This window comes from Rhincodon typus, unplaced genomic scaffold (genome assembly GCF_021869965.1).
Source record: "Rhincodon typus isolate 14 unplaced genomic scaffold, sRhiTyp1.1 hic_rhity00001959, whole genome shotgun sequence".
In the NCBI taxonomy this organism is placed as follows: Eukaryota; Metazoa; Chordata; class Chondrichthyes; order Orectolobiformes; family Rhincodontidae; genus Rhincodon; species Rhincodon typus.
Window position 1 is genome coordinate 1 of NW_025967597.1, and position 18159 is coordinate 18159.

Genomic DNA, 18159 nt, shown 5'->3' on the forward strand with positions numbered 1-18159 from the left:
TGAATTGAGACATGGATGTATGCTTTGATTAGTCGTAGTAAATTTTAGTGAGATTGAGAATATACTGATTTTATAATGTGTGCTTGCTTAATAAAAAATAACTTGCTAAGTGAAGCTTGAGATTTCCATTGCTTCCTTGAAATTAGATTTCTCTCACTGTTCCTTTTTCCCTTGTTCAGATCTGAATTTGGATGTTTCTCTTGCTTTCCGAACCTCTGTAATGATTTCTTTGATTTCCTCTCAACCTTGCCAGTCTAGATTGAGTCCCTGCCTCTCTATCTCCAATGTGTTGTTGATAACTTCTTCTATCATTTGGCTAAATTTAATTACATTAAAAATAAAATAAGCACCACCCGGTGTGTCCAGTACCTAACCATTATTTTTCTCCCCCAAGAGAATGTATATATTTTCAAATTAACACAATTTGTCTAAAAAAAAAATAGAATCCTCCTTCCTTGGAGGATTGCAAGTGTTCATGTTGTTGATTTAATCAATGTTTTCCAAGCTTCTTGGAGATGGGGCTAGTCAGTTAATTCTTATAATTTTCCTGTCTCCTCGCTTAAGATTTTGGAACTCTTTAAAATTCTGCCTTTTGTTCAATTTTGGCTGATGGTTTGCCCAATTTGGGATTAATTTCACTGCAAAAATCAGCATAATCTACAGGAAACACTACCCCAATGTGTATGAAAGGGAAGTGATTCCAAAGTTAAGATGTTGTATTTACTTTATTTTCTCAAACAAACATAGGATGAAAATACTGTTTTTCTTTATTTTAAGCCAGCATGATGACAACTGTGTGTGTTTGGGGAGGTGGGGGCAGCATGTCTGTGTGTGGGTTTTAGTAGGTGGATTGATCATAGAAAACTGTTCAAGTTGCAACTAGAAAGTTCACTTGGAATCTGATCCCAAAGTAGAGCATGTTCAAAATTTCTATTTCTCATAAGCAGAACTATAATTAATCTTTGTTTACGTAACCTCATTATTACAATTCACAAAGCTGTTCCTACATGTTTTATGTATTTAAAAACCATGAGAAATAACTGTTAAATGTTTATCTTCCGCAATTGGTTCTATCTGTTCCATATTGCCATGCTATGTAATTTTGAAAATTTGATATTTTAATCATATGTGCACAAAAGATCTCATGGAAAAAATCCAGTGGCAAATATTTTAAAAGTGAATAGAACCAAGATTCTTGGATGCAAAACAATTTTTCCACTTTAATGGCTTTGATTGTGAGCATCTTATGCTGATACCTTAAACACTCTTTAAATATCTATATTGTAATGTAATTTGAATTGGCATTATTTTAATTATCAGTATTGATGACTGTCTGCATGACTGGTACATGCTTTAATATTACCTTTTGCACCCCATTGTTTATTTTAAAGTTTCATGGATTGTTCACTCCCTTAGGAAACTCAACTGTGGAAACCATACCTGTCAACAGCTGTGCCACCCGTCTGCATGTCAGCCCTGCCCTCGCTTGCCAAAATTGGTTCACAGCTGCCCTTGTGGGCAGACTCCTCTGTGCAAACTTTTAGAGCTTGGGTACCCTGAGCGTAAGAACTGCACTGACTCTATACCATCATGTGGGAAGACTTGTGGCAAGCCATTACCTTGCGGCTTTGATGGTAAGAAGGTTAGATGGCTTTGACAAGTTGTGTGCATGAAATTACTTTTTTTTTTAAATTGGTGAAATGAGTTTTTTTAAATCATCAGATATTGTTTAAACATTATTGAGATTTATTGTTAAAACTTTTAAAATGAGGTTCACAACTTGTAAGATACTGATCATTCTGTGCGGAATTTGTTAGGATTGTTAAAACATTATTGCGGTACTTTTCCATAATTTGTTAGAATAACTAAGGAGTTGGTTATTATTTTCAGTATGTTGAGGTTCTTAATATGCAGACAAACATGTTTCCAAGCTGCATATTATATTTTGAAAACCAAGTAAACGTATCCTTGTGCAATCTAAGCGATGGTTTTGTAATTTTGGTTGTCTGCTTTTAATGAGGAAAGGGGAAGTGTATTGAAACTGCAGTCATTGTTGGCTTCATTTATTGACCATCCTGCTTTGTTCTAATTTGCTAAACATAATTATGAACAAAAAATGTTGCAAATTTGAGATAAAAACAAAGGGTACAAGAAGTGCATAGCCCTTTAGCACACATCAGCGAAGCAAAAGTGCTTTTAAGCCTTCTAATAGTTCTATTGCATCATGCACAATCAACAATTTGGTACAATTGGAAAGGAAGAGAAACAGAATGTGAGAGTCTTCATGAATGGTTGCAGCACCAATATTTCACCTGTAATGAATGTACCAGGTCTCTGCAAGAGCAGCACACCTGGAGACTTGCAAGTGGAAAACTGTTAGATAATGTAGACCATGATAGGTGAGGCAAGGCAAATATTGTGTAGAAATAATTGAGACTGAAAAGACCTCAGAGATCCTTAAGCTGAAAACATGAAGGAAATTGAAAAGCAAACAAGTAAAAACCATCCAAAATTTATAAAATTTTGATCCAAGGTACATGGGGAAAAATGGGACAAGATCACAAATGCAGACCGCTCTACCTGCTTTGTGTTTGGCTGGCTATCTTAGCAGCCACACCCTATCGTACCAGCTTCCTACGGTTTAAAGAGTAGTGCTGTTTATTGCTGAAATCTGAAGCTACTGATCAGGTTTACCAACTAGAGGTCTTCAGGATGCTTAGAAAAAGTTAAAATGCTGTTCTTGTAGCTTGCTTTAAGCTTGGGTAGAGCAATATTGGAAACTTGATAAGAATCATGGGAAAGGATGGGATGGGTGGTGGGCATTGATAACAACCAGTCTCTGCAGTAGTGAGTCACGGGATTATTTGGTTACAGTTACGGACACAACAGAAAGTTTCTTAACTGGTTTTCTATCCTCATGGAAGGGGCTACACCATGAGCAGCAAATACAATCTAAATTCTCTTTCTGAAATCATTTAAGTGTTTTGGGCACTGCTTTCAGTTGGTATGAGAAATAGAGAAATATTGTAATGTTCTGCACGGAAGTATCTGGGTTAATGAAATGTCAGTTCGATTAGAAGAGTAAATAAGAGCATTCCCTTGCTAACAGCACCTCAAGGACTGCAGCTGTTCACGAAGGCGGCAGCAGCACCACCACCTTCACAAGGGTAATTAGAGCTATTTAATATATACTGACCCAACCAGGGACATCCAGATCCCTTGAACAAATATTATAATAAAATCCTAGTTTGAAAGGTATCCCTGTAAAAATAGAGACAAGGAAATCAGGTTTGTGGTGGAATCATTGGTATGTGGTGGGCCATGACCTGGTGAATACGAACCAATAGTGTGCTGTGGAGTGTGTAAGAGTAGAGACCAAACCCAGTCCTCTCAGCACTGGAAAAGAAGCACTGCCACAAAAAGACTTCTCAGACTTTTCTGGTATGAAAAGAGGAATCATCAAATTAGATGTGACTAACATAGAAAAATTAGGAATCTGACCTGGATCTCTCTGTCTGTTAAGAGTATTGTGTAGATATTACGTTGTCAAATGTATGTTTGGAGTATTGCAGGATAGGATACAAATTGATACTCCATGACGGTATTGTAACACTAAAACTCTTGAGTATTCTTGAAATTGGATAGTCTGCTTCCAGGCTAACAGTCTGAAGCAAATGTGACTTAGTGACTGTATACATTATTTTGCCTTTTCTGAGACTGAATGGTCAGTACAGCTGATCTTTAATAATTTTGAGAATGTTATCTGCAGGAATTCTAACATTGGTGCGCATGGCTAGAATAAACAGTTTTTTTTCTTTAAAATATAGATTCCATTCATACTTGTAGTAACCTTTGCCATGAAGGTGAATGTGGACCATGTGCTGGAATTTCAATAGTTAATTGTCGGTGTGGATTTAAAAAGCAGGTGAGCAAAAGGTCAGATCTGTAATAAAATGATATCTACTTTATCTAATTCGTTTTCAATACTAATGCACTCCTGGCATTGCAGTTAGAGCAAGGCAAAGACAGGTTGGGAAGAAGGCAAATGCTTTTGTAGCAATCCTTTTTGAATCCGGAAGAGTAGGAGTAATTTTTCACAGACCCCCATTGGCCAGCGAGATCAGGCTTATTGGTCAATAAGATTGACTTACTGGTGGGGCACATTGTCATGTCAGGAATATGCATGTTGTGGCATTGAAACAATTCTCAGCATGCAAGGAAACCCAGATTTCAGATTTGACTCAACACCCACCCATCTATGTCATTTGCCACAATAAATATCTAGACTGTAATTAAAATAATTACCAGCCTCAGAAGACAGTGAATACATGATGCTAAATTCTAAACCATAAAAATTCTTTTTACCTCCACTAATTGTTTCAAGTGCTCCATTTAACAATAGGTTCACTATTAATCTCTGTGGTTTGACTATGAATTATAAGTTTTGCCATTTATAAATGATTATCCACAAAATCATTACCTGTGTGGAAGAATTTAATTCCACTGTATTCTCTGGTATAAAAAACTTCAGTTAACGAAAAATTTTCAGACAATTTCAGCTTGTGTAATTATTATTTAATTCTGCATAGGATGTACCCTGTGTCAACATCACAAAGGAAGGTAAGCATCATGATGCTCCCTTTTTTTAAAATTAAGGTAGTGATGTTTTCAAGTAAAATCTTGTTGAAAATTGATTATTTGTTGTGCTTAATTTTAATGTTTGGCTTTTTTAAATAGACCAAATGAGATTTCATTTCTTTTTTCACCCTTTTTTACATTTTCCCTGTATCGTGCAAGATTTTGAATGAGGGATTCCCAAAATCAATTGTGAAATAATTGCGAACTAAAAATATTTGATCAGTTCTTGAGGCAGCTGACTTGTTTTAGCCTATCCTTTGTTGAGAGAACCTTCTTGCAGTACTAGTACTGAGTTAGATAACTTGCCATGTTCTGTTTGGCATACAGCAATTTGTAATTAATCTTTGCTTTCAGTGTTGAAAAAGTGAACGCTTTTTATAAAAAAAAAAATCTCCCTTGTCTGACGCACTCTGGTGTGGCAACCTCTGTTTGTCCAGCATTTGCAGTACTTTTAAGTTTAATGCATGCAGATGTGCTGTCACATGTACACACCAGCATTACTGCCCCCAGTCTGTAACCAGCAGTAAACCCCAATGGTACCAAGATACTAATTTTTACTAAATGAACTTCATAATTGACAATATTGGAGATGCTGCTGCTCATGGTTCAGTAGAAATTATTCACTTCTTGTATCAGTGTAATTCTGTTTCTGAAAGGAGATAGCACTGTGTTGTGAAACCCTTCATGAGTTGCTCTGTAATACCTTCTCTGCTGTAATTTTCCTATGTAGCAGATCTGCTGTTCTTGTGTGACAAGCGTTGCAATAAAAAGCGTTCCTGTGGCCGCCATAAATGTAATGAAATTTGTTGCGTGGTAAGTGAATCAAATGTGTTTGAGGCTTTTTTACTGCACACTTTGTTGTTTGACATACATCATAGGGAAATAGTGTTTTGACAATCATCACTATTTCAGAACATCAGGTAAGATGCATAAGTATGTCTTGCACCCTTTAAAGGCCAGTAATTTATGATCTTTTCGATTAAACAGCTGAATTATCCATAGACAGTGTCTTGTATTAGCATGTTTGTATTGCCATTTGCCATTACACAAGTAATGGGAGCAACCATATGCTCCAGAATACAGAGATAATATGGGAACGATGAAACAGCTTCAGAAGTTGGAGCCCAAAAAAGATGTATAGCGCTTCAAGTTGCTCTGCCATTCAGCAAGATCATGGTTCGTCATCTACCTCAATTTCACTTTCCTGCATGATCCCATTCCCTTCGTCTGAAAGTCTATCTCTATCTTAACTATACTTAATGAGAAACTCAAACCCAAAGAGCTGAGAATGCATAATCAAAGAACCCCAAATTCTTTAATGAAGAACTTTCTCCTCATCTTAATCATAAATGGCCTGCCTCTTTTGAGTCTGCCTCTTTTGAGTCTACCTCTTTTCCAGATTCCACACCCAGGGGAATTTTTTTTGCCACATCTATCTTTGAAAAATGTTAGCTCTTTCAATTAGATCAACACTCATAAACTTGAGAGAGTGTGGGCCCAGGTGTGTCTATTCAGGTGAGGACAAAACCCTCACTCCAGCAAATGGTCTAATGAACCTTTGTCACACTTCCTGTAGGGTAAGAATGTCCTCGAGGGTTGAGGTAAGGAGGCTAAAATTGAACACAGTACTTCACATGTGGCCTTGTACAAGTTGATGTGGATGATGACAAATCGTATACTAGTCATGGTTACACATCTTACAACATTTATACATGAATGACGGCACAGTGGCTCATTGCTTAGCACTGCTGCCTCAGAGCACCAGGGACCCGGGTTTGATTCCAGCCTTGAGCAGCTGAATGTTTAGAGTTGGTACATTCTCTCATGTCCATGTGGACTTCCTCCAGGTGCTCTGGTTTTCTCCCACAGTCCAAGGATGTCCAGTTTAGGTGGATTGGCCGTGCTAAATTGCCCATAGTGTTCAGGGATATACAGGCTAGTTGGATGAGCCATGGGAAATGCAGGATTACAGGGATGGGGTTGGTCTAGTTGGGGTCCTCTTCGGAAGTTCTGTGGAGCCGATGGGCCAAATGGCCTGCTTCCACACTGCAGGAAGTATATGATTCTATTCATATCAAAGTCAAAGGATATCTACATCTTTCTAAATATAAAAATTTCTCAATTCCTAAATTTCAAATAGTTATTTTTGCGGCAAGTTGCATAACTTTACGCTGTCGCATTGTTTTCTATCTGCTGTTACATTCTTTTCTTCAATATAATCTCATACAAGAATTGGTAAAAGACTAATGTGGGTTCTTTATTTGAGGATAAGACTATTTGCAAATTGTTCCCTGGAAGATAGTTATAGTACATCTGACTTTTGCTGCTTATAGATTGACTGCATATCACATGGCTAATATTATATTGAAGTGGAGTGATTGACAGTAGTTCAAAGTACACAATCTTAAAGATACATATACCTTTTTCTAATTCACTTGTGGGTTGTGGGCAGTGCTGGCTGGGCCAGTGTTTATTGTCCATTTCTAGTTGCTTTGAAGGTGATGGTGAACTGCCTCTTGAACCACTGCAGTCCATTTGGTGTACCCACAGTTGTACCCACAGTGCCATTCGGGAGGAAATTCCAGGATTTTGACTCAGCGACTCAGCAGTGATATATGTCCAAGTATGTCTCGCAGTAGCTTAGAGGGAAACTTGCAGATGGTGGGGTTTCTATGTAATTGCTGTCCTTCTAGATGGCTGGCTTATGTGGTTGTTATCCAATTCAGTGTTGGAAATTTTGTGGCCATCTTTTAGCTTTTTGCAGGATTTTTTTAATGCTAGCTGCAGTTTTTGACGTATAGTCAAGAATCTTTCAGCTGTTTGGGAGTTTGTTTTGCCTTGATTGAACACTAAAGGTACTACCAGTGTCTGAGCTAGCCATATGTTACTGCTTAACAGTAATGGTGCTGTTGAGGTTTTTGATTTCCTTTCTGGGTTAACTTAAGCTTCAGCCACAAAAGTCAATTTAGGTGGGCAAACTGACTTTAGGACTTCCAAAGTGAAAACAAATAATGAAGAAAATACTTTTAAGGCTTTCAAAACTCTTACTGCATAGATTCTTCTTTCCAGCCTAGTCTGTGGTATTTAATTTCAGTAATGAATTTCCATGTAGTGAGACCACCTGCAGTCTGCTATTCAGTTTCTGTTGCTGGTTTAACTTACACTTTGAATAATTAAGCTCTTAAGATTAAAACCTATGGGGACCTGATTCCCATTTGGTGGAACTAGGTGAGATCCAATGCCTAAGAAATTGTAAGTGGAATTCCTACAGAGGTGTAATATTACACAAGACCAGTTTAATACTTGTTCCACTTTTAACACCAGCTCTTTTCTTCTGTTGGGTGTGAAGGGATTGAGGTTTATATTCTGTGTGGTCAAATGTTCCAAATCATACCACTACTGCCACAATATGTAAGCTTAATGTGAAAATTAAAAATCTTCAAATTACATACTAGCACTACGTAATGTTCTTTTCTTTCAAACATGCCAATCATTCTCAATGATTAGCTAAACAATCTGGGTTGTGTACTTGAAAGTAAGACTGTATAATGTTCACTGGGAGCTAAGCATAGTACGCCTGAGTTTTACCACTGTTGTTCATAGTTGCATGATATGTAGTCAGTCTTAAGTCACATTCTCCATCAAGATGGTAGTGATTAATAGTAGTTTAATAGGTTCTCTTAGAAGTAAGTGCACATCATATCATAGCATCTGGTCTTATCGTATCCACGCATTTAACCTGTCTTTCCCTCTGCAGCCTCTTTCTGTCCCCCCCCCCCCCCACTCTTCTATTGTCAGCAAGTGTGGATGCATTAAACTAGTTTTACAACTAGCTTGCTGTCCTCTGATTTCATCTTAAACATTTGGTGCTTTGTAAAACCACCTTCAATACAATATGTAAAATTCTGTCACTAGACAACATTTAAACTTTCAAGATATTAAGGTTTTTTATTGAATCAAGCAGACTATCTAGCCTTTAAGGTGCAGACTGGTAGTTGACATTGCATTAATATGTGCATCTTTGCTCATTCTAGACCAATTTATCACCATTTTCTCTGCTTTTCACCATTCTGTCTTTTCTGCTCCTGTACACTGCCATTTCCTATATTCCATGCTCAGTTTTGTGGAATTCCACAGTAGACTCACTAATATTTCAAAGAAGCACTGTTTCAATCATTTTTAAAAAGTATCTTTGCAAGTTTTTGAATAGTATATGAAAAGGAGATTTTTTGTTAAATAGATCTTTTGAATAGTTTTGAGACTAATGTCAAATGTCTTGTAACCTGTTGATTTCATTTTAAGGATACTGCACATAAGTGTCTCCTTCTCTGTGGACGCAAGCTTAACTGTGGACAGCACAAGTGTGAGGAGCCTTGCCACCGTGGAAACTGTCAGAATTGCTGGCAAAGTAGTACGTCTGAAGTCCAAAAATTTAGTTGTTTAGTAATTTGTCTTGGTTTCTATGTGAAACTGTGTATAATTAAAACGTTATGCAATACCAGAGAGACAGATACATGGCCCAAGTACATGATAACATAAACGAAGTTTTCTACTTGTTTTGATGTATATTTTGATAGAATCAGGAGCTTGAATAATACACTCTGAAAACTGATGTTTTATAAAATCCAGCCTTTACCATAACAAACCAGTTAGTCCATTAGAGGATTCCAACAGATGTTTTAACTTTAGTGAACTGATTTCTCAGTAAGTTTGTAAATCTACTGCATTGCAGAAATTTCAAATTTTTTGAGTCAAAAGGCAATCCTTCATTCATTGATGTTGGAGAAAATGTCGTTGCAGATAGCTACCTAAATCCAATTTGCCTGAAACAGAACCTTTGGCTTAACTGTTTTTTTAAAAAAACTGAGAACAGAGCCATGCTTAGAATACATTTAAGTTGTCTGAAACTAGTCTGATGACAAAAGACCTTTCAGAGAACTCTCTCAAAATTATCCTTTTGTGGCCAAGAATCCTACTCCACTTGTATGGAAAATCAGGGTGTCCCCTATTCTGGACTCCCCATCCCTCTGTAAGTCCCTTTTAAAAGTCACCCATGACACATGACCTAGAAGCTGCTTGGCAGCTGGCCGAAACCCAACCTTGTCTGTCACAAACAGCTCTGCATCCTGTTCATGCCCATAGCAGACAGTGAAGTGGATGGATAACCCTTGGTAAATGAGGCTTGGTGGTTAAAATTAGTGTGGTCTGCTATGTCTGCCAAATTCAAAGCTTACTCTCACTAGAAACCTGTACAGAGGTAAGATCTGCCTGAAAATATTCAGTCTATCTCTTCCACCTCCTTCCCATTTTCTTATTCTTTTCTATCGTTGCAACAGCTGTTTCTTCATCTGTTATTACCCATATGTCGATTTCCATTATATGGCAAAGCAAACTCTTGTATGATAGGTTATGCAATTAACTCAACGTTTGCTGTTTAGGCTTTGATGAATTAACGTGTCATTGTGGCAAAACAGTGATCTATCCTCCAATACCATGTGGCACCAAACCTCCAGAGTGCAAAAACCCTTGTATCAGAGAGCATGAGTGTGATCATCCAGGTAAGAGAGAATGGTTTCACCAGCTTGTGCATTAAATTGAAAACATTGTGATTTTTGTTGGAACACAGGTGATAACGAAATGTGTTTAAAGGTGCTTAAGTTTTACATGTATGATGTGGATTTATGAAAGCCCCTAACTACTTAATGCCGATCATTGAAATGTATAAGGATATCAGTAAACTTGACTAAACATGTTTAGGTACTGCCTAAGAGAAGTTAATGTGAGTTGCAATAGTGGAGTAGAATTCTGTAAAAGTTGTAATGAAACACCCTGGTGCACTGGCCAGACCAAACTTTGTGGAGTCTCTAGCTCCTCCCCCTCAATGCAGGGTCAAAGCAATATATAATCCATGAAGGTGGTGAGGAGAAGAGCCATACAACCAATTCCTAGAGGCAGATAATTGGCAAAGATGGATGAGACTCAACAGCAATTTATATTTAATTACACTCTTACTTAAATGACTTTTAAGAGCATGAGGAGAGTTGCTTGAATGAGGTTTATAGAGCGCAAGAAGAGTGGCTTTGGAGAGATAAGAGCACAAGTGGAGAGTGGCCTCACATTAAGCTAGCATGAAACGACTTTGGAGAGATTAAATGAATGAGAGAGGAGAATAGTTTTGGTGTGATCAAAAGAGGTCCGTATTTGGGAAGTGAACCTGGGCTAAGGAAGGAGCCATCAATCACAAAAGAGAAGGAAGGCAGAGAGGAGGTTGGGATGTCAGATCAGGTGCACTCTATCAAGGAGGAGATAGAGAAGATTCACCTCTTGTAGAGGTGAGGCACTGCAAGTTGCTTCCCATTCTCCATGATTGTCGCAAACGAGGGCACTGCTGCTGCTGAATGACCTTGGTTCTCCACACCACAGCTAATCTTGATGCATAACTTAATTCTACTTATTTGAAACTACTTTGACTGTGGAGCCAAGAAATACTGCCTACTCTGTCAAAATAGAAATATTCTCTTCGTACTACCTCTGTCAAACAGGACCCAGCATGATGTTTTGGAAGACAGAAGGTAACTAATTTCTGGACTCCGACATAAAAATGCAGCCTTGATTTTCTCCAGTCCTCCTGCCGTTGGCCCCTGCATGTGATGTACAAAGTATATACCCCTGTTCATAGGACACACTTAGATTAATTGAATATTCTGTTATGTATACTGAGGGCCACGTTCTTTGCTTTAGAGGGGGGCGTGATGGCCTAGTGGTATTTTTGCTGGAATGTTAATCCAGAGACCCAGGGAATGTTCTGCGGGCCTAGGTTCAAATCCTGCCACAGTAGATGGTAGAATTTGAATTCAATGAAAATATGGAATTGATGGTTGAATGATGACCATGAAACCATTGCTGATTGTCAGGAAAAACCAATTTCGTTCACTAATGTCCTTTAGGGAAGGAAATTGCCGTCCCTACCTGGTCTGGCCTACTTGTAACTCTTGACCCACAGCAATGTGGTTGACTCTTAACTGCCCTCTGGGCAATTAGGGATGAGCAATAAATACTAGCCAAGCCAGCGATGCCCAAATCCCATGAATGAATAAATTTTTTAAAATGTCCAGACTCGGTACTGCTCAGTTCAGCAGCAGCAGTGCCCTCATTTGCAATAATCATGAAGGATGGGAAGCACCTTGCAGTGCCTCACCTCTTCAAGTTTATTGAATTAGAGCCATAATTAGAGCATGGTTTTAATTTTTTTGGCACTTATGAAGTTTATGGGTACTTTAGATTGTCATTCATGTGCATCTTGTTATATTCCTACAGTATTCCACAATTGTCACAATGAGGAGAAATGCCCACCTTGTACCTACCTCACTCAAAAATGGTGCATGGGGAAGCACGAAGTAAGTACTACGGGAAAAACTCAAGAATTATTTGGATGTCCCTCCCTTATCTCACCCAGGCATGTAAAACAAAACTACTGAACATCCATTCTTCTCTGGCTTTTAGTTTGGTAAACTCAGCACTGCCTTTTTTGAAAACATCACCTTCTGTCATTTATAATACAAATGCAAAGAATAGTTGAAATCCAGCAGACTGAGAGAACTTTATGAACTTGCATCTTTTGTATGTTTTCATAATGAAATTGAGAAAAATTACAAGCAATATCAATGCTTAAAATAGTATACATTTTTAATAACTTATGTCAAGACCATAAGACATAAAAGCAGAAGAATGCCATTCAGCCCATTGAATTTTCTCTACCATACAATTAGATAATCCTCAACTCTGCAAGCTGTCCACCTTTTAAGGGAACAGGAATTCTTACAGGCGGGAACCTGCCTAATAGGCAATTAACCTGTCACATTTCCTGGAAATGCTGATGACAGCATTTCAACCAACTTTTTGTCTGGTTGACAGGATCACCACTGTGGTGATTACATTTAGACCACAGTTTCTTGGCCTATTCTCTCTCTCAACAAATCCCCTATAGAGGCAACCATGCTGAAAATGTTCTCTGTAATCATAATCTGTACAGAAGCCTAAGAAATATCTCTGTGCATTTATCATTGAAATGGACTTCAAGTGTAAGTCCTTCGATCCTGATTACAAAATCCAAGCAAATGTATTAGTGAATTTCCACGTTACATAATTCAGTTTCATGCTTGGGAAATCTCCTTTATGGAGAATAAGGGCCATAGTGTTTTAGGGTTGTTGAGCATGCATCATAAAATTGGGAACTGTTGAGAGAGTACTGAAGATCAAAGACTCTTTATGCTTTGTTTTAAAGCTAGCAAGGGACCCTGTAATAACAAAGAAGATTGGATTCATTCTTTCAGAAGTGTAACTAATGTCGATCTGGATTTTAACTGAGATCTGTCCACACACTGCAGATATGATTTCTTCTCCATTTGAAAAGAATTTTGTAAAAGTTATTTGTTTATATATATAAAATATATATCTGCTCACCAGTGTATTGTAGTTCTACTTTGGTCACAATTGTAATGAAGCTTAAATCAATTATGCTGTACTGTCTTTTGATGGCACATCTTTCAAATTGTAAATTTTTCCATTTTCAAAACCAAATGCAGAATTTAAAGGATTGTCTTTGATCAGATGTCAGTTTAGATGCTTAATTGTAGGTTGTAGATCATGATATCTGTGACGGATTTGCATTACATAGATTTATTAGAACACTTCTTTCTTTACCAGATGCGGAGCAATATTCCTTGTCATCTGACTGGCATTTCCTGTGGACTTGCTTGTAACAAGCTGTTACCTTGTGGAATGCACAAATGTAAAAAGATTTGTCACAAAGGCGACTGTGTTACTGAAGAACCATGTAAACAACTGTGCATCATTCCAAGGCCTGACTGTAATCATCCTTGTTCGTCTCCATGCCACCCAGATTCACCTTGTCCAAAGACACCCTGCTCTGCAGAGGTATGCTCGTCGTGTGTGGTTTCTGCTCAGAAAATGAAATCAGCCTTGTGGAAATAAAGTTTGGATTTGCATACCTATTACATTATTCAAAACCACCTTGAGGCCTGAGAGTTACTTGTGAAATGCAATCAAAATGATTGTCTAATAAAACATGGCAGCCAACATGTACGCAAAATTGTCCCCAAAACCACAAGTTAGTGAGCAAATTTAAAAACAAATGCCATTTTAATTTCAAATTTCCAGCATCTTTACTATTTTGTTTTGTATATGAATGAGTGAGCTGTTCATTTGTTTTTGGTGATATTGTTTGAAGGAAGAATTTTGGCTTGGACCTGTAGACTGGAACAACTTCAGTTCTTTGCTCTAGTGGCATGGAATTCTTGTGCATCATCTCGACCAGTTAGTTGTCCTATTGTTTTAACATCTAATCCTAACAATGATACAGTGCGTTATTCACTCACTATCCCCCTGAAATGTGTGCCACTTTCTTCAGTTCTGATGAAAGATAATTGAAATGAAAATGAACTGTTTCTCCCCACAATTGCTACCTGACCTGTTGAATTTTTCCCCAATTTATTCTTTTAATTTCAGATTTCTGGCATCAGTTTTCTTTTTATATTGTTGACCTGTCAGCTTATGAATATTTGGAAGAATAATACAAATATGTAAAAGTATTGTGGACATGAATATAGAAAATAACTGACTCCAACTGTACACTGTACACTCAGTTGTGTTTTGAGCACAAGGAAACGTTAGAGAAATTAAAGTTTTGCATTCAAAAATGCAAAGCACCAGGACCAACTCAAAAGTAATTTCAATATTTTTAATCATTGCATTAAGCATTTCACACTCTGGCTTTTGATAAAGATGCGCATTTACAAATTATACGCATTAGGTAATATTAATGATTAGATCTGTTGCATTGCAGGTGGTATTATATTGCAGCTGTCAGCGGAAGAAAGAGATCATGATCTGCAGTGAGGCTTCGAGTAATTACCAGAGGTTTGTATTGCTTCCGATTGCAACTGAAGCTGGAGTCCAATTTTTTTTTCTTTCAAATGTAATCGGACAGACAATTTGATCTGTACTGGAATTATTCGTAGATTAGTGAATATTTTTCCTGTTTTTTATTTTCTGGCGATGGAGCTAACTTTTTTAAAATTCTTTCTTCAACGTTTACCAATTTTTGTTTCCTAAAACATACCCTAAGATAGAAATGATAGAAAAATGTTGCATATTTTCTAATTCTCATTATCCAGCTATCTTTTATCTTTTTCTAAACTTATACTAGTGTTGGGCCTCAACTTCTTTCCCTGTTAGTCCGTAGAGCTGTCAGACTTTCAAGAGAAATACTTATAGTTCTGGACTAAATTGACCTGTTACAAGCCTGGATTTAGAGCATTGCTTGTGAACAGGAGACGCAGGAGCTCAAGTAAACCTTCCACGTGTGGTTGATTGTCACCTTGCCCCCAACTTGTGCATGATGCCGATCCTTACACCCCTTAATTTTTCCAGACTCAGGATTACAAGGTCACCAGTTTCTGTTCCGCCTCCCAACTTAAAATCTTGCCTGAGAGATTGGAGTAGTTGGTTATGGCCCCTGGCTGTGGCCTTGCACCACAAGCTTTCATACCTGACAAACTGCCAATCTGGCCAACTATTGAGCTGGTAGCAGAATAAAGTTAAAAGGTAATGACAAGGATTTTGCTGTAATTAAAAAGCAATCACCTTGCTGAGATTGAGTCTGTTGCAGATATGTTCCCCAGCTTTCCCTCTAAATAACAAAGCTAGTGCGTTTATTTCTAAAACCCATATTGTGAAGCGTATTTCTTTAGGTGATAGGTTATAGGCATACTCATCAGTGGTATATGATGGTGGATGTCCCAAGTCTGTGATTATGGCTTTGTATGGTCTCTGTAATATTGAAGCTAGTGATTGGAAAATTGAAAGGACTGTTCCAGTTGTTGACTGAAATAAATACACTAGGAGTCCTAGTTGAATGTCTTTTGAACTATTGAGGAACAAAGAGGACTTTGTACAGTCCAAATGCAGATTTGTTTTGCAAGACAAATAGGTCCAAACTTTATTCCTTTATGATTCATAACGCCTTTTGAGAGGGAGTACTTTCTTCAGCCCATGCAAAATTCGGGATCAAACCAGATTCTACCACATATATGAAACTGTAACTGAATACCTTTGAGTATTTGGCTAAATATGGAGGCTCCTTTGCCAAGACAATTGAGTGAATCTAGATAAAAGCTAATGAATAAGCATAGTGAGTATGGGTGTTCAGAGTGTTATTACGGTTAGTATGTTGGAAACTGCTGTAGTATGTTCTTCTCCAGTTTTGAAGCCAAGTATTGATCACTTGTAACCAATGAGCAAATCCTAAGACTTGAAATGACAGCTGGTGAAAGGCACTACTTGATGGTGGGTGTGAGAATCTCAATGTCCATCATCAGTTTACATGGATAAACAGCTATTGCCAAAACTCTTAACTAATGGGATTCATTGTGAATCTAGAAGATGCTGGAAATGTGCATGTTTCATATTGGGTTGTTATGCTAACCATGCCTGTTATAAGGAGCTAATTCTGCCTAGTTTAAAGAGTTCAAAAGTGCTGTTAGTTGTCTTCTGACAAGCTATTGAGTTTTAGAAGATGAGGGGAGATATTAGCAGGATGAAGTTGGTTCTCTGCAATAGCCTGTGATAGAAATTCAGAACAAAATTGATGCCTTGCTGGGGCCTTGATACAAGGAGTCAGACTTGTCAACATTCCATCAATACACGAGACGCTACGTTGAATTAGCATGCTGTCTGGCTCACTAGTGGAAGCAAGGGCTATGATGCTCACTGCCTAGCTCAAGACCATATGCAAACTATGTCCCTACTCTGAAGGGTAGCCTGAGATGGAGAAGCAGCAAAAAAACACTTGCTAATAATTTGCTAAGTTATAATACTTGAATTCTAATTGCTATTTCACCAGAGAAAAGTTTAACACATTCCCTCTTATTGTTCCTTTCCATTTGTGATGATTATAACTCATTGTGAAGATATATCAAGCTGTGTGGTTTTCATGTCCTTTGCTTATGCTCTGTGTAGGATAACTGCTATTTCCATGGCAAGTAAACTTTCTGATGTGCATCTTGGGGACTCAGTGGAAATCAGTAAACTCATTTCTAAGAAAGAAATGAAACAGAGCAGGTAAATTGTTCTTTAATGCATTGGAAGGTGAATTTAGAGTATCAGATTATATTAGAGTAAGTTTTACCATCAGTTGGAATTTTCAAAACAAAAATGTAAAATACGTTGCAAAAGCACCGAGAGCTACAAAGTTCACAGTTATTGACCTATGTCATCCAGGTGAGTATGATAGATTTATTTTTTTTTTTACAGTTTGAATTTTGGATAGTGTTTATTGATTTATAAGTAATTTTTTTTTATCAAAAATAAATAAATTTTAGAAAATTATACCGAATACTTTGACATGGATCGAGTGGACGTGGCAAAGATGTTTGCACTCTTAGGTGAGATAAGGACCCAAGGGCATAGTCTCAAAAGGATTACCCTATAGAACTAAAATGAGGGATTTCTTCAGCCAGGACAAGGTTTGGTGAAGTCTGAAACTCTATACCACAGAAGACTGTGGAGGTCAAGTCAAGGGGTAGGGATTTAAGACAGAGAGCTGCTTAATTATTAAGTGTTATAAAGTGGAAGTTGACCCCCCTCTGAGAACCAGAATCAAAACACCCAAAGAGGAGGACCTTGCCTTATAACCTTATAAGGAGTGTGAAAAGTGGTGGAACCTGACTTTCAGCAACATCTAGTGGTTAAACAAAACAAATCCCTGACACTCACTTTACAATCAACAAGTAACAATTTATTTAGCTAACTCTAACAGTGAACAAATTAACCATTAACAAATTGAATAAACCTCTTCTAACTACTAACTATTCCTGAATAAAACAAGATTCTAATGGTATGCTGTTCCAATAAATACAAGTCCCATTTATGTAAAATAAAATTTTAAAGAAGTAGAATTTAGTCTCTTGAAATTGCACCCAGATTACGTGTCTTCCAGAATGTTCGGTGCCTTCTCCATCACATGTTCTATCAGGAATGCCTCCTCTCAAGAATCTTAGCTAGGCGTGCCGTCGTACCATTGTGAATAGGTGGTGCTTTCTCTCAGAGCTGAGAGCTATTATCTCTTGCAGATGGCTGTTCACTCCCGTCTTTGCCCAACTGCCCCTTCTTTTATACCCTTGATGATCACCTATTAATTCCTTACAATAGGATTGGTCCTATGTTGTCAAACCATCAGATTTAAATTTAATTGGTTTTTGGTATCTAAGTGCCTGGTTCAAATTGATTGGCTAAATTCAAAATTTGTTGTCTTGGTATCAAAACAAAACTGCTGCTCAGCCTGCTAACTGTACGGCCTTTTGACAAAAGTTTCAATTCAGGTGCTCTCTGCACCTCCAAACCCACAAGCTACTGCTCACCGGCATCCTTTTTCAATCTCTAAGCGTAAAAAAAGCATATCATCCTTTAAAGGGACCATGTGCTCTCCTTCTACCTCTTCCC

The 18159-nt window shown here is 37.7% G+C and overlaps 1 protein-coding gene across 1 annotated transcript in view; it reads left to right on the plus strand.

The window, feature by feature from the left end:
• Positions 1–1416: 1416 nt before the first annotated feature.
• The window catches only part of LOC109932840 (transcriptional repressor NF-X1), a gene marked incomplete at both ends in the record, with an annotated part of 23573 nt that continues 6830 nt past the window's right edge, over positions 1417–18159 (plus strand). Inside the window, 10 exons of the mRNA XM_048592874.1 lie at positions 1417–1634; positions 3828–3925; positions 4590–4620; positions 5369–5451; positions 8941–9049; positions 10077–10196; positions 11956–12035; positions 13345–13575; positions 14504–14577; positions 16678–16779. Of these exons, the coding sequence (XP_048448831.1) occupies positions 1417–1634; positions 3828–3925; positions 4590–4620; positions 5369–5451; positions 8941–9049; positions 10077–10196; positions 11956–12035; positions 13345–13575; positions 14504–14577; positions 16678–16779 (1146 nt within the window). The remainder of the gene's footprint in view (positions 1635–3827; positions 3926–4589; positions 4621–5368; positions 5452–8940; positions 9050–10076; positions 10197–11955; positions 12036–13344; positions 13576–14503; positions 14578–16677; positions 16780–18159) is intronic.